This window comes from Puma concolor, chromosome A1 (assembly GCF_028749965.1).
Source record: "Puma concolor isolate L17-30 chromosome A1, mPumCon1.1.hap2, whole genome shotgun sequence".
Lineage (NCBI taxonomy): Eukaryota > Metazoa > Chordata > Mammalia > Carnivora > Felidae > Puma > Puma concolor.
This window is the reverse complement of record NC_141667.1, coordinates 30,335,371-30,357,928: the sequence shown is the minus strand read 5'-3', so window position 1 is coordinate 30,357,928 and position 22,558 is coordinate 30,335,371. Positions and strand designations below refer to the sequence as shown.

Below are 22,558 nucleotides of genomic sequence, written 5' to 3'. Positions count from 1 at the left end.
GCCCATCCCCCACTCCCACCACCCCTCCAGTAACCCTCAGTTTGTTCTCCATATTTATGAGTCTCTTCTGTTTTGTCCCCCTCCCTGTTTTTATATTCTTTTTGTTTCCCTTTCCTTATGTTCATCTGTTTTGTCTCTTATAGTCCTCATATGAGTGAAGTCATATGATACTTGTCTTTCTCTGACTAATTTCACTTAGCATAATACCCTCCAGTTCCATCCATGTAGTTGCAAATGGCAAGATTTCATTGTTTTCGATTGCCGAGTAATCCTTCATTGTATATATATACCACATCCTTTTTATCCATTCATTTATCAGTGGGCATTCGGGCTCTTTCCATACTTTGGCTATTGTTGATAGTGCTGCTATGAACATGGGGGTGCATGTGTCCCTTCGAAACAGCACACCTGTATCCCTTGGATAATACCTAGTAGTGCAATTGCTGGGTCATAGGGTAGTTCTATTTTTAGTGTTTTGAGGAACCTCCATACTGTTTTCCAGAGTGGCTGCACCAGCTTGCATTCCCAGTACTCTTATAATTTTAAAGGTCAAAAAGGTCTAGGTGCAGCCATTAGGTCATCTTACCTAGTAATTCTAATAAATATTTTAAGATAGAGTGAAAAATCTCCAGGATACCTAATCAACCTTATTTTCATTTTATGATTTGTGGTACAAATGTATAATCTTTCTTGAATGTCACTTTGTTTTCCTTTCTGGGATAATTTATTTAGATTAGAGGTTGAATTACCTCCTGGCACCTCTTAAGTGTCATATGTTTCTTCTCTTAGGAAAATGAAGCTGTTTTCCTTTTGGATAATAAATTTATAAATGAAATTAATTTGCTCTCTGGAAGAACAAAGAAGAAAATTCCTTGTCTGCAGCCTTTGTTGAAGGATGCTATTGTCCTAACAACATCCAGTAATGGTTAAGTAGTACTGATATTTTCAAAAGGCTAGATTAATTGTATTCATAAAAACTTGGGGTAATATTAAGGGAAATATTAGATTATAACTATTGTATTTCCTTTTTGGAAACAGATGCCTGGCTGGCTGGGGTACTCACTACAGGGCAGCTTTTTCTTTGGAACAAAGATCAAGATTGCTTGAAAACTGTACAGGCAGCTGAAAAGCCTAAGAAAATGATTCAAGCTGCAGTAGGTGGGAATTTTTTATTTGTTTAAATTGGTTTCCTTGATAAATGGGAGGAAAAGAAGATGAAACATTTTCCTATTACTATGTTAAAAATATCTCTGTATGTGTGCATAAATATATCTGTGTATATATAAATATATACATATACATATATATGTTTTCTTGTATATATATATGATTTTTTTGATGGTGTTTGTTTTTTACTATTTATTTAGGGAGAGCACACAGGTGAGTGGGGGAGGGGCAAAGAGAGGGAGAGGGAGAGGGGGAGAGAGAGAGAGAGAGAATATGAATCTTAAGCAGGCTCCTTGCTCAATGCAGAGCCCGATGCAGGACTCGAACCCACAAACCATGAGATCGTGGCCTGAGCTGAAATCAAGAGTTGGTCATTTAACTGACTGAGCCACTCAGGCACCCTGATGGTGTTTATTTGTGATACTTAGATTCATCTTGAAGAAAAGTCTGGCTTGCCTAACATATCTGATAACAGTGGGTCCTAATATCACATGACAAGTACATGGTAAATATTATTATTTGTACTTTGAATTTATTAGTAGTGCCTTAGTTTTATCCTGAATGGAAATGAAACATCATTTAGGTGTCTTATTGTCAGGATAGATAAATGATGTACTTTCTGGGAGGAACTCAGACTTCACAGGTTTAATTGCCTTTTTTTGTTTGTTTTTTTAAAGCAAGCTCTTTGAGACTGTACTTGTATGTATCTGGAAATGGGAGAAGAGTTCTGCTTATAACTCCTGGATGCATATTTCTTTGGGAATATTTGGAATTCAAGAATATCTTATCTTCTAAAAGCCCTTCATTGGTAGGCCAGTGGTCCCAGATCATACCTGAAGAAGCAGTTCATTTGCCTTCTAATGAAGATAAAGAAGCTGTAGTGCATGCTGTCTTTATAAAAAATGAGGTAAAATCCAAATCAGACAGGGTGTTCTAGAAGATGAGATCTCAGACTGTAATAACAGGCACTGTTTGTGAAGCTGTTGAGCAGAGTGTGTGATAGCATTGCTGTATATCTTTAATCATCATTAATTGTCACAGTAATTGCAAAGTTATTGTGGAAAAGATATTTTTACATTTCTTGGTCATATTTTTTAAAATGTTTATTGGGGCGCCTGGGTGGCGCAGTCGGTTAAGCGTCCGACTTCTGCCAGGTCACGATCTCGCGGTCCGTGAGTTCGAGCCCCGCGTCAGGCTCTGGGCTGATGGCTCGGAGCCTGGAGCCTGTTTCCGATTCTGTGTCTCCCTCTCTCTCTGCCCCTCCCCCGTTCATGCTCTGTCTCGCTCTGTCCCAAAAATAAATAAAAAAACGTTGAAAAAAAAATTTTAAATGTTTATTAAAAATAGTTTGAACACCAAAAAACTACACTACAACTGACAAATGAATTCAGTAAAGTCACAGGATATGAGATGAATATACAGAAATCTGTTGCATTTTTCTACACTAGTAATGATGTAGCAGATTAAGAGAATAATTTCATTTATAATTGCACCAAAAATAATAAAACACCTAGAAATAAACCTAACCAAGGAGGTGAAAAATCTGTACTCTATAAAACATTGACGAGAGACATTGAGGGTGTCACAGATGAAGGATAGTCCATGCTCATGGACTGGAAGAACCAATATTTTTAAAATGTCCAAACTACCCAACATAGTCTATAGATTTAATGCAACCCCTGTCAAAATGCCAGCATTTTTCAAAGAACTGGAACAAATAACCCACAATTTGTATGGACCCATTAAAGACCCCAAGTAGCCAAAACAGTCTTGAAAAAGAAGGACAAAGCTGGAGATACCACAATTCCAGATTTTAAGTTATACTACAATGCTTAGTAATCAAAACAGTATGGTACTGGCACAAAAATAGACATACAGCTCGATGGAACAAAATAGCCCAGAAATAAACCCACCTGTATATGGTCAATGAATCTATGATGAAGGAGGCAAGAATATACAGTGGGAAAAAAGTCTCTTCAACAAGTGGTGTTGGGAAAACTGGACCACTTTCTTACACCATACTCAAAAATAAGCTCGAAATGGATTAAAGACCTAAATGTGAGACCTGAAGCCATAAAATTCCTGGAAGAAAGCATAGGAAGTACTTTCTCTGACATCAGCCATAGAAACATTTTTCTAGATACATCTCCTCTGGCAAGGGAAACAAAAGCAAAATTAAACTATTGGAACTAGACAAAGATAAGCTTTTGCACAGCGCAGGACGAAACCATCAACAAAACAAAAAGACAATCTACTGAACGGGAGAAGATATTTGCAAATAATATATCCAATAAGGGGTTAATATCCAAAGTATACAAAGAACTTAACTCAATATCAAAAAACCACAAATAACCCAATTAAAAAATGGGCAGAGGACCTGAATAGTTATTTTTCTAAAGAAGACAAACATGCATGAAAAGATGCTCAACATCACTCATCATCAGGGAAGTGCAAATCAAGTGCTGAGATACATCACCTTACACCTGTCAGAATGACTAGAATAAAAAAGACAAGAAATGACAAGTATTTGGCAAGGATGTGGAGAAAAAGGAACGCTTATGCACTGTTGGTGGGAATTGGTGCAGCCACTCTGGAAAACAGTGTGGAGGTTCCTCAAAAAATTAAAAGTAGAAATACCATATGATCCACTAATTCTACTACTGGGTATTTACCCAAGGAAAACAAAAACACTTATTTGAAAAGACATATACACCCCTATGTTTACTACACCATTATATACAGTAGCTAAGATATGGAAGCAAGCCAGTGTCTATCAATAGATGAATGGATAAAGAAGATGTGGTTTATTTTTAAAATGTCATAATTACTCAGTGGTAAAGAATAATGAGATCTTGCCATTTGCAACAACATGGATGGAGCTAGAGGGTATAATGCTAAGTGAAATAAGTCCAATCAGAGAAAGGCAAATACCATGACTTAAATTATATGTTGAATCTGAAAGACAAAAGGAACAGACTCTTAAATACAGAGAACAAACTGGTGGTTGCCAGAGGGGAGGTGGGTGAGGGGTGGATGAAATAGATAAAGGGTGTTAAGAGCACACTTACCTTGATAAACACTGAGATGTGTAGAATTGTTGAATCATTATACTGTACACTTGAAACTAATATAACACTGTATGTTAATTATACTTGAATAAAAAAAATGGTTTGACCTTAGAGCTTCCTTTCTCTTTTCCTAGTATTTTCCCTAGTTTTATTTATTTATTTATTTATTTATTTATTTATTTATTTAGAGAGCACAAGCAGGGGGGAGAGGCAGACAGAGAGAGGGAATCCTCAGCAGGCTCCACACTCAAGAGTAGAAACTGAGTGTGATTGCACAACCCTAGGATTATGCCCTGAGCTGAAATCAAAGAGTCGGATGCCTAACTGACTGAGCCACCCAGATGCCCCAATTTTTATTTATTTTTTAATTTCAGTATAGTTGAGACACAATTTTACATTAGTTTCAGGTATACAACATGATGATTCATGAACTCTTTATGTTATGCTCTGCTTTCCACAAGTGTAGCCACCATCTATTACCATCAAAACTATTATTATGCCATTGATTGTATACCCTCTGTTGTACCTTTTATTCCCATGACTTATTTGTTACATAACTAGAAGCCTGTATCTCCCACTCCCCTTCACCCATTTTGTCCACGCCCTACTCCCCTCTGGCAAACATCAGTTTGTTATCTGTATTTACAAGTGTGATTCTGTACTTTTCTCCATTTTTAAAATATAACTAGTTTTATAATTTAAAAAGCTAGAATTGGTGATAATTAAGCCATTTAATTACCAGGAAAGAACACATTCATTAACTAAAAACATTATCAATAGCTGCATGCACTCTTTATATGTATGGACCAACATTTTATTACCCAGTCCACTGTTGCTAGAAATTGCATTTTGAATTTTTTTTTCCTTTATCTTCTTCCCACCCCTGGGGGTAGTGCCCTAATTTAGATAATAAATAACTATAAAATAAGAGAAAAAAAATTATAAGAATCCAGTTTCAGCCACAGTAAATTACAGTGTTTTCTTCCTTTTTTAATTTAATTTTTTAAAGTTTATTTATTTATTTTCAGAGAGAGAGCAAGCATGCATGTGGGAAAGGAGCAGAGAGAGACAATCCTAAGCAGTCTGTGAGCTCAGTGCAGAGCCCAATGTGGGACTCAAACCCACAAACCGTGAGATCATGACCTGAGCTGAAACTAAGAGTTGGATGCTTGCTTAACTGACAGAGCCACTCAGGCGCCCTTAATTTTTATTAATTTTTTTCAAATTTCTATTTAAATCTAGTTAGTTAATATATAGTGCAATATTGGTTTCAGGAGTAGAATTCAGTGACTTATCATTTACGTACAACACCCAGTGTTCATAACCAGTGCCCTCTCAAAACCCATTCCCCATTTAGCCCACGCCCCACCCACCTCCCTCCATCAACCTTCAGTTCCCTATCTTAAGAGTCTCTTATGGCTTGTTTCCCTCTTTTTTTCTTTTTTTTCCGCTCCCATATGTTCATCTGTTTAGTTTTTTTTTTTTTTTAATGTTTATTTTTTGAGGGAGAGACAGCATGAACCAGGGGAGGGGGCAAAGAGAGAGGGAGACACAGAATCAGAAGTAGGCTCTAGGCTCTGAGCTGTCAACACAGAGCCCAATGTGGGGCTCAAACTCATCAACCACAAGATCATGACCTGAGCTGAAGTCGGATGCCCAACCAACCGAGCCACCCAGGTGCCCCTCATCTGTTTTGTTTCTTAAATTCCACATATGAGTGAAATCATATGGTACTTGTCTTTCTCAGACTGACTTATTTTGCTTAGCATAATACACTCTAGCTCCATCCAAGTCATTGAAAATGTCAAGATTTCATTCTTTCTGATGACCGAGTAATATTCTGTTTTATATATATATCACACTTATCCATTCATCAGTTGATGGACACTTGGACTCTTTCCATAGTTTGGCTATTGTTGATAATGCTGTTATAAACATTGGGGTGCATGTACCCCTTTGAATCTGTATTTTTGTATCCTTTGGGTAAATACTTAGTAGTGCAATGCTGGGTTGTAGGATAGTTCTATTTTTAACTTTATGAGCAACCTCCATACTGTTTTCTGGGGTGGCTGTGCCAGTTTACATTCCCACCAAGAGTGCAAGAGTGTGCCCCTTTCTCTGCATCCTCGCCAAAACCTGTTGTGTCTTGTGTTGTTAATTTTACAACACATTCTGACAGGTGTGAGGTGGTATTTCGTTGTGGTTTTGATTTGTATCTCCCTGGTGATGAGTAATGTTGAGCATCTTTTCATGTGTTTGTTAGCCATCTGGGTGCCTTCTTTGGGAAAATGTCTATTCTTCATTGGCAGTGTTTTTTTAATTTTTAAAAATTATGTTTATTTTTGAGAGAGAGTGAGAAAGAGTGTGAGTTAGCGGGGGAGGGGCAGAGAAAGAAAGACACAGAATCTGAAGCAGGCTCCAGGCTCTGAGCTGTCAGCACAGAAACTGATGTGGGGCTCGAACCAACAAACCATGGGATCATGACCTGAGCTGAAGTCGGATGCTTAACTGAGCCACCCAGGTGCCCCAGTATGTTTTCTTAAGCCAATAAGCTGCACCTTGATTTCCCATTAGGTCCATGCCCTGGCTCAGAAATAAATTACTTATTCTTTAGCCTTATGTTAAGAATAAAAATACAAGCAGGATTTCTGTATGTTTCATTTATTTTATTTATGATGAGAATATATGTTTTACATATCTTGGTTTATTTTTGGATTAATTGTATACTAAAGTTTATTAAATTTATCTACAGTTATTTGGAGATTGCTGCTTGTGTTCATTTACTTTTTATTCTGGAGAATGTCTGAAGTTAACATTTCTAGCAATTCGGTGGCATGAGAATGTATTTACACCTGTAAGGTGAGATAAAGGTTTTCTTTTTCCTTATTTTCTGTCCCTTTTAAAATATTATTATTTTTTCACCCATAAATACATAAGATTAATTAAATGAAATGTAAATTTGAACTTTTGAGACCTTACAGATCTATTCTTCCCATAAGTACTGTTGTTATTTTAGTTTTCATTTTAATGTTTTGTTTATTTTTAGAACAAGCAGGGGGAGGGGCAGAGAGGGAGGGAACAGAGGATCAGAAGCAGGTTCTGCAAGGTTTTTCTCATTTTTATTTCCTTTCATGGAATTAAGAAGATGTAAAAGGTAAGACAGGCTATGGTCTTGCTTGTATTAAAATGATAGAGATAGGTATTTTGGGAAATAATTGAATTTTAAAAAGGATATAGCTCGAATTTACTACTGTAACTTTTAATTTTTTTTTAATGTTTATTTATTATTGAGACAGAGAGAGACAGAGCATGAATGGGGGAGGGGCAGAGAAAGAGGGAGACACAGAATCGGAAGCAGGCTCCAGGCTGTGAGCCATCAGCCCAGAGCCTGGCGCGGGGCTCGAACTCACGAACCGCGAGATCGTGACCTGAGCTGAAGTCGGATGCTCAACTGACTGAGCCACCCAGGCGCCCCACTACTGTACCTTTTAACTACTCAAGTACTTTTTATTATTTTTTATGTAAATGTTTATTTTGAGAGCAAGAATGTGTGCACATGAGTGGGGGAAGGGCAGAGGGAGAGAGAGAGAATCCCAAGCAGGCTCTGCACTGTCAGTGCAGAGTCCAACTCGGTACTTGATCTCATGAACTGTGAGATCATGACCTGAGTCAAAATCAAGAGTCAGATGCTTAACTGACTGAGCCACCCAGGAGACCTGCTCACATAGTTTTTTTGTTTTTTTTAATGTTTATTTATTTTTGAGAGAGAGAGACAGAGAGTGTGTGAGCAGGGGAGGGGCAGAGAGAGAGAGGGAGACAGAATCTGAAGTGGGCTCCAGGCTCTGAGCTGTCAGCACAGAGCCTAATGTAGGGCTCAAACTTATGAACTGTGAGATCATGACCTGAGCCAAAGTCGGACAGTTAACCAACTGAGCCACCTAGGCACCCTTGCTCACATACTTTTTAAACTAGAAATAGTTTCATATATACTACAAAGCCCAATAAAATACATAGTGCATTAAAAGCATATCATGCCTGGGCACCTGGGTTTCTTAGTCAGTTAAGCTTTGGACTCTCGACTTTGGCTCAGGTCATGATTTCATGGTTCATGAGTTCGAGCCCTGCTTTGGGCTCTGCACTTACAGTGTGGAGCCTACTTGGGATTCTCTCTCCCTCTCTCTCTGCCCCTCCCCCACTTGTGAGCATGCACTCTCTCTAAATAAACTTTAAAAAAAAAGCATATCATGCATCAGTAAGATTTAGTAAAATAGTGTGACTTTTAAAATTTTCTTAATTTTCTTATGCTCTGGTACTTTATATATTAGGTGTATAATGAGTTGGACTCTAATAAATATACATGTGTGTAACCATATACCAAATATAGAACATTGCCACTATGTTATTTTTATTTTTTAAAGATTTTATTTTAAGTTTATTTATTTTGAGGGAGAGAGAGGAAGGGGCAGAGAGAGAGAGGGAGAGAGAATCCCATAACCTTTAGATCATGACCTGAGCAGAAATCAAGGGTCAGATGCTTAACTGACTGAGCCAGTTAAGATTTTATTTTTAAGTAATCTCTACATCTAACATGGGACTTGAACTTATAAACCCAAGATCAAGAGTCACACGCTCTCCTGAATGAGCCATCCATGTACCCCAGAACATTGCCACTATTTTAAAAATCCATTCTTCTCTATTTAATTTCTGTGAAAATGTTCACAGTGATGTATAATATGTGTCATCTAAATCTTTTGTCAAAACAGATGCATTTGGGGTTGACTATGGAACAGCCATTACTAACAAAATGCTGGTACTGAACCTGTTTAACTGGCAACTGCTCTTTTGTGGCATGGATGAAAATTCTGAGCAGTTGCTAAGAGGGCCTCTAATATTCATGCACATATAGGAATTGGACCCTTAAGTTTTTATGATGAGCTAAATATTAAAAGTTACTATATTTCCTATTTTCAATTATTTCATTACTTACTTAGATCGTTGCCATACCATGTTCATTGGGCACAACAAGACTGCCTTCTGTGCCATCTAATTCCCAAATGTGAATCGGTAAAGTCAAGAGGAGCTCTAATTTCTGCCTTTTCAAGAGATGGCATTACTCTGGCAGTAACTCTTAATCAGAAAGACCCAAAGGTCAGTATATGTAATCTGTCTTGAAAGTAACCTATGAAAGAGTTCAATTTGGAGTTGTTTTGTAATACTACTTTATGTTCTTTATATTGGTGTTTTCTGATCCAGTTTAACATTGTGGTGTTTTCTGATCCAGTTTAACTTTAACATAAAGTTATTAGAAGCAGAACAGCAAAGGCAGCCTCAACCCAGCAGAAGAAGAGAAATAATAAAGATCAGAGCAGAAATAAACAATATAGAATCTAAAAAAACTGTAGAGCAGATCAACGAAACCAAGAGTTGGTTTTTTGAAAAAATAAACAAAATTGACAAACCTCTAGCCAGGCTTCTCAAAAAGAAAAGGGAGATGACCCAAATAGATAAAATCATGAATGAAAATGGAATTATTACAACCAATCCCTCAGAGATACAAACAATTATCAGGGAATACTATGAAAAATTATATGCCAACAAATTGGACAACCTAGAAGAAATGGACAAATTCCTGAACACCCACACTCTTCCAAAACTCAATCAGGAGGAAATAGAAAGCTTGAACAGACCCATCACCAGCGAAGAAATTGAATCGGTTATCAAAAATCTCCCAACAAATAAGAGTCCAGGACCAGATGGCTTCCCAGGGGAGTTCTACCAGACGTTTAAAGCAGAGATAATACCTATCCTTCTCAAGCTATTCCAAGAAATAGAAAGGGAAGGAAAACTTCCAGACTCATTCTATGAATCCAGTATTACTTTGATTCCTAAACCAGACAGAGACCCAGTAAAAAAAGAGAACTACCGGCCAATATCCCTGATGAATATGGATGCAAAAATTCTCAATAAGATACTAGCAAATCGAATTCAACGGCATATAAAAAGAATTATTCACCATGATCAAGTGGGATTCATTCCTGGGATGCAGGGCTGGTTCAACATTCGCAAATCAATCAACGTGATACATCACATTAACAAAAAAAAAGAGAAAAACCATATGATCCTGTCAATCGATGCAGAAAAGGCCTTTGACAAAATCCAGCACCCTTTCTTAATAAAAACTCTTGAGAAAGTCGGGATAGAAGGAACATACTTAAAGATCATAAAAGCCATTTATGAAAAGCCCACAGCTAACATCATCCTCAACGGGGAAAAACTGAGAGCTTTTTCCCTGAGATCAGGAACACGACAGGGATGCCCACTCTCACCGCTGTTGTTTAACATAGTGCTGGAAGTTCTAGCATCAGCAATCAGACAACAAAAGGAAATCAAAGGCGTCAAAATTGGCAAAGATGAAGTCAAGCTTTCGCTCTTTGCAGATGACATGATATTATACATGGAAAATCTGATAGACTCCACCAAAAGTCTGCTAGAACTGATACATGAATTCAGCAAAGTTGCAGGATACAAAATCAATGTACAGAAATCAGTTGCATTCTTATACACTAACAATGAAGCAACAGAAAGACAAATAAAGAAACTGATCCCATTCACAATTGCACCAAGAAGCATAAAATACCTAGGAATCAATCTAACCAAAGATGTAAAGGATCTGTATGCTGAAAACTATAGAAAGCTTATGAAGGTAATTGAAGAAGATTTAAAGAAATGGAAAGACATTCCCTGCTCATGGATTGGAAGAATAAATATTGTCAAAATGTCAATACTACCCAAAGCTATCTACACATTCAATGCAATCCCAATCAAAATTGCACCAGCATTCTTCTCGAAACTAGAACAAGCAATCCTAAAATTCATATGGAACCACAAAAGGCCCCGAATAGCCAAAGTAATTTTGAAGAAGAAGACCAAAGCAGGAGGCATCACAATCCCAGACTTTAGCCTCTACTACAAAGCTGTCATCATCAAGACAGCATGGTATTGGCACCAAAACAGACACATAGACCAATGGAATAGAATAGAAACCCCGGAACTAGACCCACAAACGTACGGCCAACTCATCTTTGACAAAGCAGGAAAGAACATCCAATGGAAAAAAGACAGTCTCTTTAACAAATGGTGCTGGGAGAACTGGACAGCAACATGCAGAAGGTTGAAACTAGACCACTTTCTCACACCATTCACAAAAATAAACTCCAAATGGATAAAGGACCTGAATGTGAGACAGGAAACCATCAAAACCTTAGAGGAGAAAGCAGGAAAAGACCTCTCTGACCTCAGCCGTAGCAATGTCTTACTCGACACATCCCCAAAGGCAAGGGAATTAAAAGCAAAAGTGAATTACTGGGACCTTATGAAGATAAAAAGCTTCTGCACAGCGAAGGAAACAACCAACAAAACTAAAAGGCAACCAACGGAATGGGAAAAGATATTTGCAAATGACATATCGGACAAAGGGCTAGTATCCAAAATCTATAAAGAGCTCACCAAACTCCACACCCGAAAAGCAAATAACCCAGTGAAGAAATGGGCAGAAAACATGAATAGACACTTCTCTAAAGAAGACATCCGGATGGCCAACAGGCACATGAAAGGATGTTCAGCGTCGCTCCTTATCAGGGAAATACAAATCAAAACCACACTCAGATATCACCTCACGCCAGTCAGAGTGGCCAAAATGAACAAATCAGGAGACTATAGATGCTGGATAGGATGTGGAGAAACGGGAACCCTCTTGCACTGTTGGTGGGAATGCAAATTGGTGCAGCCGCTCTGGAAAGCAGTGTGGAGGTTCCTCAGAAAATTAAAAATAGACCTACCCTATGACCCAGCAATAGCACTGCTAGGAATTTATCCAAGGGACACAGGAGTACTGATGCATAGGGGCACTTGTACCCCAATGTTCATAGCAGCACTCTCAACAATAGCCAAATTATGGAAAGAGCCTAAATGTCCATCAACTGATGAATGGATAAAGAAATTGTGGTTTATATACACAATGGAGTACTACGTGGCAATGAGAAAAAATGAAATATGGCCTTTTGTAGCAACGTGGATGGAACTGGAGAGTGTGATGCTAAGTGAAATAAGCCATACAGAGAAAGACAGATACCATATGGTTTCACTCTTATGTGGATCCTGAGAAACTTAAGAGAAACCCATGGGGGAGGGGAACAAAAAAAAAAAAAAAAAAGAGGTTAGAGTGGGAGAGAGCCAAAGCATAAGAGACTGTTGAGAACTGAGAACAAACTAAGGGTTGATGGGGGGTGGGAGGGAGGAGAGGGTGGGTGATGGGTACTGAGGAGGGCACCTTTTGGGATGAGCACTGGGTGTTGTATGGAAACCAATTTGACAATAAATTTCATATATAAATAAAAAAAAAAAAAACAAAAAACGAGTGATCGAAAAAAAAAATAAATAAAAAAAAAATAAAAAAAAAAATAAAAAAAAAATAAAAAATTCTGCAAAAAAAAAAAAAAAAAACAAAACAAAACAAAAAAAAAAACATAAAGTTATTTTATCCAGAAGCTATAATTTCAAAACTTGGCCTTCAGAAGTGAAAAGAGGGTAACAAAAAGGAAGAAGGGCAAAGTGGTAACTCATGTCCTTAAAATATAGTATAAAAGAGTGAGGAGTTTCAGTTTTCAGTATTGTTTTGCCAGTTGGGAAAGATTTCCAAGATAGTTTATTAATATAATAATAGGTCTCTAGGTCTCTAGAATTATAAGTAATGATTAAAGTAAAATAATTTTAATGTTTTTTTGCATTCTTTTTTTTTTTGCTTTCTAGGCAACTCAGGTATTGTTTATAAACACGTTGAATTTTGTTACTCTCTGTGGTAGCCTGAGAGGGTGTAGTAATAAGAATCCTGTGGTTCCACCTACACTTATCAGGTATGAACTCTTGTGTTTCTGCATAGCATTTTTATTTTCTCTTCTAATAGTTTAATAAGTTTAAGGCTCTGATAATACAAAAGATATCTAAATAGATATTTAGGTAGATAATGCAGCTTACTTTCAGCATTTGTGCTTGATTAATTGCTATATGAAGGAAAATCTTATCTTACGGAAGGATCTGGTAGGGTGGAAGATACATGAACATATTTTCTTTTTTATTTTTTTCTGTGTTATCTCAGGAGGAGTGGAATCATAACTGGATAGGGGATATTGGGCTTAATTAGAGACTGAAATGAGAAAACCTGGACTGGGAAGATCATTATATACTTGGGGTGGCTGAGGTGTTTATAGCTTTTTAAACAAAGTTGGCATGCTCTGCATGTGGGTTAATAGCAATAATCAGGATTTTTGATAGCACAAGAGCCTCTACCAGGATCTATTTGGGATTATAGAGTAGGAAGGTTTCCTCTTGGTCTTCCTAATTTCCTTTTCTGAACACTTTTCTTTGCTGTTCTCTGAATTTCCAAAGTTTTCAGATCTATCTAGTCTTGCCTCTTCATTTTCTTTCCCCACCCAAAAGTTCTTTTCTGAAGGTATTACTCATTCTTACACCTGAAATTAATGTAGCATTGTGTCTTGACTATACTTCAAAAAGAGAAAGAAAGAAAAGAAAAGAAAAGAAAGAAAGAAAGAAAGAAAGAAAGAAAGAAAGAAAGAAAGAAAAAGAAAAAAAAATGAATGAATTGCTGGTCTCAGTGCAGTGGTCTCTTTGACTTAGAGTGTACGTCATTATTTACATAAGGATCTACTTTTTGTCTCCATGAAAGATTAATATTACTAGATAGTTAAGGAGCTGTAAGGATGACTTTGGGAAGAGGGAGTCTGCTGCTGCATGGAACCTCTAGCAAGCTGCAGAGAGAGGGCAGGCATGGTATTGATTGACCTTTAAATCTATCAGTAGATTTGAGTTGTAGACACCAATAGAATTAAAGTTGTTCTAATTAAAATGTGAGTGACTAAAAAGCTTAACTCTTTTAGGGACTATTTTCATCTTATCATTTGCTTATGTGTCTACGTGAATTTCTATTTGTATGTTTTATGGAGTAGATGTTGATTTGCAAACTCCTTTTTTTCCTTACCTTTTTTCTGGGAAGTAAAATACACGAAATGTATGTGGCAGTTTGCTACTATTCATTCTTTCCTCCTTATTTTTTGAAGTGTTTCAACTCTGCTTGGCCATTTTAAATTGTCAAAGACATTGTAGAGAGTCCTTTCTAAACATACTGTCTTGCTTTTTCTAGGTCCTACTGGGTAGGTGATATCAGCTGGACTCATGATAGTCTTTTTCTGGCTTGTATGTTAAAACGTGGCTCCCTGGTTTTATTGACCTGTCAAGGTGAATTGGTAACATTAATTACATTTGGTTGCTCTATAGAATTTGGGCCAGCAGAATTTATTCCTTTTCACCCACTCATAACATATAGGTGAGACATTTGAATTATTTTAATTTGTTTGTAGAAGGTTTTCTCTTTTGGTATTACTTTACTGTGTATTTTTAAAAAATAATTTCATCTTTCGAATTGTCTTTTGCTCCCTTTGAGTCTGTCCTTTCAATATCTGTTTCTTATTTATAGTTTTCTTCTATTTCTTTTTGTTGCTAAATCCTGGTGAAAATATGACATTGTGACTATGTAAGTATAAGTTATTTAAATATTCAATAGCACTGAAACATTTGTCTTCTTTTATGTAAAATTCAAAGAAGTGTGATATGTCTTTTATTGTTTCTTTAAAAGAAGGCCACTTAAATAAATGAGTAACTCAAAATTAACTTGGCACATGGATTTATCTGTTTTTTTTCCCCCAAAGGGAAGAAGGGGAAAAGTTGTTGGAAATGGATAGAAGAATTTAGAATTTAGCCATGTTTTAATTTTTAATTGTGGGATGGGGTAGCAGTTTGGCTTTGGAGTCAGATCAAAATTTAAATCTTCGTTCTTCTACTTATTAGTTGTATGACTTTGGGTAAGTTATACCTTAAGCTCTTTTTCTTTTACTGGGAAGTGAAAATGACTATATTTGTCTCTTAGGGTTGAGGGAATGAAGTAAAATAATAAATGGTTATAAATAAGCACAATTCTGACATAGTGCTTAGTAAATATTTTTGTTATTGATGTTAGTATTAGATATGACCTGACATATACACATAGGTATTTACAAAATAAAAACATTGGAAAAGGATTTTGAAATCACTCCATTGCTATTGCTTCACAGAAAGGAGATTGAGGGATTGTCCTTGATTATTTGTAGCAAAAAGTGATGCTTAATTTTTAGCACTGGAAAATTATAAGTGAAAAATTTGTTGGGGAACCTGGCTGGCTCAGTTGGAAGAGCATGTGACTCTTGATCTTGGGGTTGTGAGTTGGAGCCCCACTTTGGGTGTAGAGATTACTTAACAATAAGATCTTTTAAAAAAATTGACACTTCTTGCAGTGAAAGTATTTTTTTTCCTTATTTCTTTATGGTCCAATTTATAATTGACTTGAATGTCCTCATATTCTTATTTATTTAAAAATTTTTTTTTAATGTTTATTTACTTTTGTGAGAGAGAGCGAGAGAGCGCGTGTGCGCACATGTGTGAGCAAGTGGGGGAGGGGCTGAGAAGGAGACACAGAATCTGAAGCAGGCTCCAGGCTCTGAGCTGTCAACACAGAGCCCGATGCCGACTAGAACTCACCGACAAGGAGATCATGACCTGAGTGGAAGTCGGATGCTTAACGGACTGAGCCACCCAGGCACCCGCCTCGTAGTCTTCTTTAATTTAGGGAACTCCTGGGTAGCTCAGTTCGTTAGGCATCCGACTCTTGGTCTTGGCTCAGGTCTTGATCTCAGGGTTGTGATTTTAAGCCCAGAGTTGGGCTCTGCACTGGGCGTGGAGTCTGCGTGAAAAAAACCAACAAACTAATTTAGGACCTTTTTTAAAAAAAAAGTGTATTTATTTTGAGAGAGAGAATATGAGCAGGGGAGGGGCAGAGAGAGAGGAAGAGAGAAAATCCCAAGCAGGCTCCGCTACATGGGCGCAGAACCCAATGTGAGACTCCAACCCATGAACTATGAGATCATGACCTGAGCCAAAACCAAGGGTCAGATGCTTAACCACTGAGCCACCCAGGCACCCCAATTTAGGACTTAAAAAAATTTTTTTTAAGGCTTATTAATTTTTTTTTTTTTGAGAGAGATAGAGTCAAGTGGGGAAGGGAGGGGCAGAGAGAGGGAGACAGAGAATCCGAAGCAGCTCCAGGCTCCAAGCTGTCAGCAGAGAGCCTGATGTGGGGCTCAAACTCACTAACTATGAGGTTATGACCTGAGCTGAGCTTAATTAACCAGCTGAGCCACCAGGTGCCCCCAGTTTAGGGCCTTTTAAAATGGATTACTTTTTCTGATTATATAAGTGATACATATTTATTATTAAAAAAATAAATTTAGAAAAATGTCTGTAATGAATACACCTGTTATTAAGGAGGAGAAAGAAAAAACTGAGAAAGACATTTGGAGAAGATAGTAGTGGGTAAAATTTTATCAGCTGAAGATTAAATTTGACTTTCTTCGTAAATGTACTCGCTTACTGTTATGGTGGTGTTCCTGATTCTGATTATTTAACATTACTTAATTATGTATTCATAACTCATAATTATATTCTTATAAGTATATTTAAATATATAGTAAGAAAGAAGGTTAATTACTTAATTCTCTGTAATAGTAAAACTGAACTGCCTTAATTCTTTTCTGAAATAGTTTGTATATGAACTGCCTTCTTTTCTGAAATAGTTTGTATAAAACTAAATTAAAAACAAAATTCAGGGAATATTAAAAACACAATTCAGGGAATATTTAAAAAACACATAAACCTACATTTTATTTAATCACTTATGTCTTCCTTACATATATATACAATTTAATGTTAGTGTGTTTAACTGGCTGTTTTATCATTCTGTAGCTTTTAATTGTGTTGCTTTTCTTTGGAATAATCTGATTGTTTCCTTTAAGATTTTTCTTTTACTAATTCTTCAATTTTGTGTTTGTTTGCTAGACCACAGCAGCTTACATTTCAAGATTCAAATAATTCTGTAGATTCAACAGCTTCTGATAGTGACCCTATGAGACAGAGATTTTCTATAAAAGCACACTCAAGATTACCCTACCTCATTATTTCTGATGGATACATGGTCACAACCCTTCGATTTCTTGATAACCTCTCTCCATCAGTGCTCATGAGATCCCTTCTACTTGATTCAACCCAGAGGCTTGAGAAAATGTACCAAAGTATGGTATTGTCTAAGGTATAGTGCTTTTGGTATTGCTGGTAAAAAGTTGGCTTGTCTTTTCAGATCTAAAACCATACTGACAGTAACGTCCTTGGATTGTATATAGTTGTCTATAGAATTTTTAATTGCTTGTGATAGAATTACAGATAAAATTTTGCTCTTGGGTGTCTTTTATCTTTTCTTCTACAGCCAAAGGGCAAAGGACTGAACTTGCGATCACTGGATTCCCTAAGGTCTAGCCTGTTAAAACACCAAGGAAATAAAAGTGTAGCTGATTCTACTGTCCCCAGATTCTTACAGGTAGAAGAAAGAATGAACTTAAATGAAAAAGCAGAAGATTTTCAGGTACTTAGTAGGTCTTTTATTTACTTTGAACAGTTACATATTGACTTTATTCCAAGAAACATATTTTATTTTTCTCTTGTTCAAGGGAGAGAAATTTGAGAACACCAGTGATTTTACTTATAAGATATTAAATTAAGCATGATTTTCTTCACTCATGTTTTAGGATTTTGAAGCAGAAGAAACTAATGAAGGCAAACACTTTCCAAACAACTTATTCTCACTTTGGAACCAAAAAAAGGATCCATTGTTCAGTAATGTCAAGGAGGGAAGATTGGAATTTGCGTCTATGTTTGATACAATACATGCAGAGGATAATACAGAGGAGACAGACAGAACCATTACAGAACTGCATTCTGTCCAGAAGAATCTCCTTGCAGCATGGACTATAGGAATTTCAAAAAATGTAACAGAAAAAAATTTAATGTTAAATTACACAGTCGTTTGTATCACTCATTTTTTCTACATTCTTCAGTTTATAAGATGTCCTTTCCCCAAACTTGATCCTTTTTCAAGCAAGAGCACAAGACATAATGCATGGGTACTTTGTATCTTTCAACTTTTTCATCAGTGTTTGTCAATCCAGTATTGGGATATGAGATACAAACAAGATGTGGGACATTTGGTAAAGCTGACCTCAAATACTATAAAGCTTTTGCTGATTCAGCAACAGCAGGGTCAGTTATTTTCAGAGAAGCTTTTGGCTTGTTTTCATTTACTCAAAATGGTAGCTGCTTATTTAAATGGCATATACATTCTTCAGCCTGAAGTTATTTCAACGTCACTTGATGGAAGTAGAGCAGCAAATCAAGACAAATTGGTGGTACCCATTTTTCAAATGTTTCCAGATAGTGGTTCTCAGGAAAACTGGTCTTGGAGTTCATCTTTCAAGATTCATCCTCAAGTAGTAAATCTTGCTCAACAACCAGGACACAGGTATAATTACTTTGTATTAGGGTACCATTAACATTATAGATGTTTTCCTTTTTGAAAAGTTGAGATATAATTCTCATGCTGTAAAATTCACCATTTTAAAGTGTAAAATTCATTGATTTTTAGTATAGTCACAAGGCTGTAGAACTCTTAGCACCAATTCCAGAATGTTTCTATAATCCCAAAAAGAAACTCTGTATCCCTTACCAGTCAGCATTAATAGATTTTTATATTTAAGTCAAATGTTATTCAACAGACATATTAGTCTTGGGCAGCCATGATACATGCCCAAGTATTGAAAGATTTTGGTTTAGGTAAGAAGAATGACTATAGAAGAATGACCATGAAGATTTATGAAGATTTAAAAAATGTATTATACTTTTTTTGATCAGTGGACTTTGTGCTATATTTAAATCTGATCAGTTTGTATATATATTATTGTTTCAATGAAGAATACAGGCAGAAATAATAAGACTAAGTAGGAGGCTGTACATATTTTTATTCCTAGTCTGAAATTTGGTTTTGATGATTACTTAATTTTGTGTGCAGATTGGCTGTTCTCTGGAGAGTGTTGTACAACAAAACTTTATGGTATCAAACACAGTTAAATCAAAGACTTCCTGATGGTGACAGACAGTTAACTGAAAAGATGACACAGGAAGCATCTACTGTAAAGGCTCTGCTATGTCACATACAGGCTAACTTACAGACTGCTGGAATTCGCTTGAACCAGGCGTTAGAACTTAAATCTATCAATGGTCAGTAATTTACAAACATTTTTTTTAACTCTGTGAATAAGCAATATAAGTAACTGGGCTTCTGTTTTATTAATTAGTTTCAATTATTTGTTTTTCAAAATAGTTTCTGGCTGAGCTTTATTTACTGAATTTTAAAATGAAGTAAATTTTTGGGGCGCCTGGGTGGCTCAGTTGGTTAAGCCGCCGACTTCAGCTCAGGTCATGATCTCACGGTCCGTGAGGTCAAGCCCCGCGTCGGGCTCTGTGCTGACAGCTCAGAGCCTGGAGCCTGTTTCAGATTCTGTGTCTCCCTCTCTCTGACCCTCCCCTGTTCATGCTCTGTCTCTCTCTGTCTCAAAAATAAATAAATGTTAAAAAAAAAAAATTAAAAAAAAAAAAATAAATAAAATGAAGTAAATTTTTATAAAGTAATTTCATTAACTGTGACTGATTGTTGGTTAAAAACTTTGTAGGTGAAGAGTGTTTCCTGTTAGGATCATATGAAAAGTCTGTCCTAATGTGGAAGAAAGCTCTACAAGAAACTCAAGAGAAAGGTAGGGTAGTGTTAAAAAATAATAGTTGTCATAATATTGGTAGGAATGTATTTTGACATGCTGTAGAGCTTAAAAATAATTCCAGATTTCGGAGTGCTCACAGTTTTTTAATGCTCAAATGGAATACGTATGGTAGGCATCTTTAGTGTCAGAAATGCTTTTAAAATTATTTTTGGTCTTGGAATTTGTAGCATGAAGAGTTTTTTCTGTTATCTATAGGTAAGGCTCCTTTTGTCCTTTTTTTGCTTAGTGATGGAATCTGTGATTATTAATGGGAAAAATGAGTTTTAGATACTAAATAAAATAATGTTTTGTTGGGCATTTACCACCTTTTTTACAGACTTAGAGAAACACAAAGCTAAGGCTCTCTGCCCTTAGGTAATTCAACTTCAAGAATTTCCCTTGAGTTATACTTATTGTTAGGTTAAGTTTGGTCTCCATGGGGTTTTTGATGAGACTATAAAGATGTAGATTCTAGAAACTGGTGATAGCTTTCATGATATTGAGGATGTGACTAGGATGACAGAAGTTCTCAGCTAGCGACCTGGGAACTAGCCATGACTGTAACTACGACATGGTCAGGTTTGGCCAGTTATTAAAGTTATGTTCTGACTGCTGTGGCTTTGTATATTTCATTCATTCACCTATTTAACCAGTATTTATTGAGGTCCTGCTGTGTCCCTAGTACTGTATTAGGCACTAGGAATAAACAACAAATTGCCCACAATATGGAAGAGAGATTACATAAACAACGAGCACTCCTCTTGTTATGTTGTATGGTACATGCTGGAGAAGCACAGAAGAACATTTCCCACAATCTGAAGCTGGAGCGTAAGCATTGGTCTGGGGAAAACCTGGACTTGACATTTAAAATTGAGTATAAATTGGCCAGTTAAAGCAGTGGTAATGGTTTAACAAAGGAGATAGCATTATAGAAGCAAAAAGGCATGAGAAACTATGGCAATTTGGTAAACTGCAAGTTGTTTCATAGGACTAGATCAAATGACATATGTATGTAATATTGGGTGTGGGGTGGTAAGAGGTAGGCAGAGAAAAGGTGATAAAGGAGCATACTATGCAATATAAAGGGATCAAAATTTTATCCTGAAGACATTGGGATCAGTTAGATACTTTATGTAGGAAAGAGAACTTTCCAAATGAATATAGGCCATTTGGAAAGATTCCTTTGGTACAATGTGGAAGATCATTTGTAGGAGTGTGGTGTAGATATGTGGGTTTTACATTGAAGCAGGAAAATCAGTCAGTTGAGGAGGTCCTGAATCAAAGCAATATCAGGAGTACTAGAGAACAGAGGTAACACTTGACAGATACCAAATAGACTTGATCAGCTGGACTTGTGACTGAGTAGATCTGGAGAAAGAAGTCTAATGTAGTTCTCAGGTTTGGGGATTGTCCAACTGGATGAAGAAGAGTGGCATTCAAGGAGATGAAAAGTTCTGAGGAAGAAAAGTTTTCATAATGAGTTCCATTATGGACCTTTATGTTTAATTTCATTTCCAACTTGTATGTACTAGGAATGGCTTTTAATAATGGAGACTGGAAGTAGTAGTGGCTTCAACAAGAAAGAAGTTTATTTCTCTTTCTTATGAAAGGAGACTAGAAGTTGACAGTCTAGGGCTGATTTGGTGTTTCTATGGTCTAAGTAAGGACCCATGCTCCTTTAGTTTTTCTACTCAGTCATCCTTAGTGCATTGCTTCCAATCTTAAGGCCATTACATGAGCTAAGATGGGTACTAGAGCCCCAGTCATCACATGCATATTCTAGACAGCAGGAAGGAGGAGGGCAGGAAGGGCAAGAAAGGGTACACCTCCCTTTGAGCAGCTTTTCTGGAAGTTCTAGACAATATTATCTCTTGGTTTGGAACTTAGTCATTTTTTCACTTGGCTACATCTAAGTGAGAAATTGTGATGTGGGTTCATTATTAACTCCAAATAAAATTGGAATTCTTTTGCTCAGGAACAACGGATAAGGGTCAGGCAACCGACAGTGTCAGTCCTAAACACCCTCCAGATATTTGAAGGCAGTGGTCAGGGGCTCCTATCTCATTGGATAGTGCTTCTTCTCCTTTGGGAAGTCTCTTTGACTAACTGTTTGATAGACATATGGTTTCTTGGGGTTTTCTTTTTTAGCATGTCTCCTTCTGTTTTATATCATGTACTTGAGATATTGTTCGTGGATTTTAGTGCTGAAATGATGAGGATTTGTAGCTCTTTTGGGATAAAATCTTAGTCATCCTAGGGCCTGATGAAAGATAATAAAATCATTCAGAACTTAAAATGAAAAAGAACAAATTATTGCTGACCTGTTTTAAGATAAAAACTCTTACTAAAGTATAAAACAAATACAGAGAAAAAGTCACATAAACTGAGTAACAGCTTTCATAAATTGAATATTCCTGTCTACTTTGCACCCAGATCAAGAACATTACCTTTCTGGGGATCTTGGCTGGCTCAGTCACTAGAGCATGTGACTCTTGATCTCAGGGTTATGAGTTTGAGCCC

General features: G+C 36.7%; 1 protein-coding gene across 11 annotated transcripts in view; it reads left to right on the top strand.

The window, feature by feature from the left end:
• Positions 1 to 22,558, top strand: part of CPLANE1 (ciliogenesis and planar polarity effector complex subunit 1) — a 144,773-nt gene that overhangs the window by 12,551 nt on the left and 109,664 nt on the right. For all 11 annotated transcript variants that reach the window (XM_086677296.1, XM_086677327.1, XM_086677291.1 and 8 more), the window contains exons 3-14: positions 790 to 925; positions 1,039 to 1,158; positions 1,845 to 2,074; positions 6,988 to 7,094; positions 9,227 to 9,383; positions 13,044 to 13,147; positions 14,452 to 14,634; positions 17,235 to 17,484; positions 17,659 to 17,814; positions 17,978 to 18,747; positions 19,294 to 19,502; positions 19,955 to 20,035. In XM_086677296.1, coding sequence (XP_086533422.1) covers positions 790 to 925; positions 1,039 to 1,158; positions 1,845 to 2,074; positions 6,988 to 7,094; positions 9,227 to 9,383; positions 13,044 to 13,147; positions 14,452 to 14,634; positions 17,235 to 17,484; positions 17,659 to 17,814; positions 17,978 to 18,747; positions 19,294 to 19,502; positions 19,955 to 20,035 — 2,503 coding nt within the window. The remainder of the gene's footprint in view (positions 1 to 789; positions 926 to 1,038; positions 1,159 to 1,844; positions 2,075 to 6,987; positions 7,095 to 9,226; positions 9,384 to 13,043; positions 13,148 to 14,451; positions 14,635 to 17,234; positions 17,485 to 17,658; positions 17,815 to 17,977; positions 18,748 to 19,293; positions 19,503 to 19,954; positions 20,036 to 22,558) is intronic.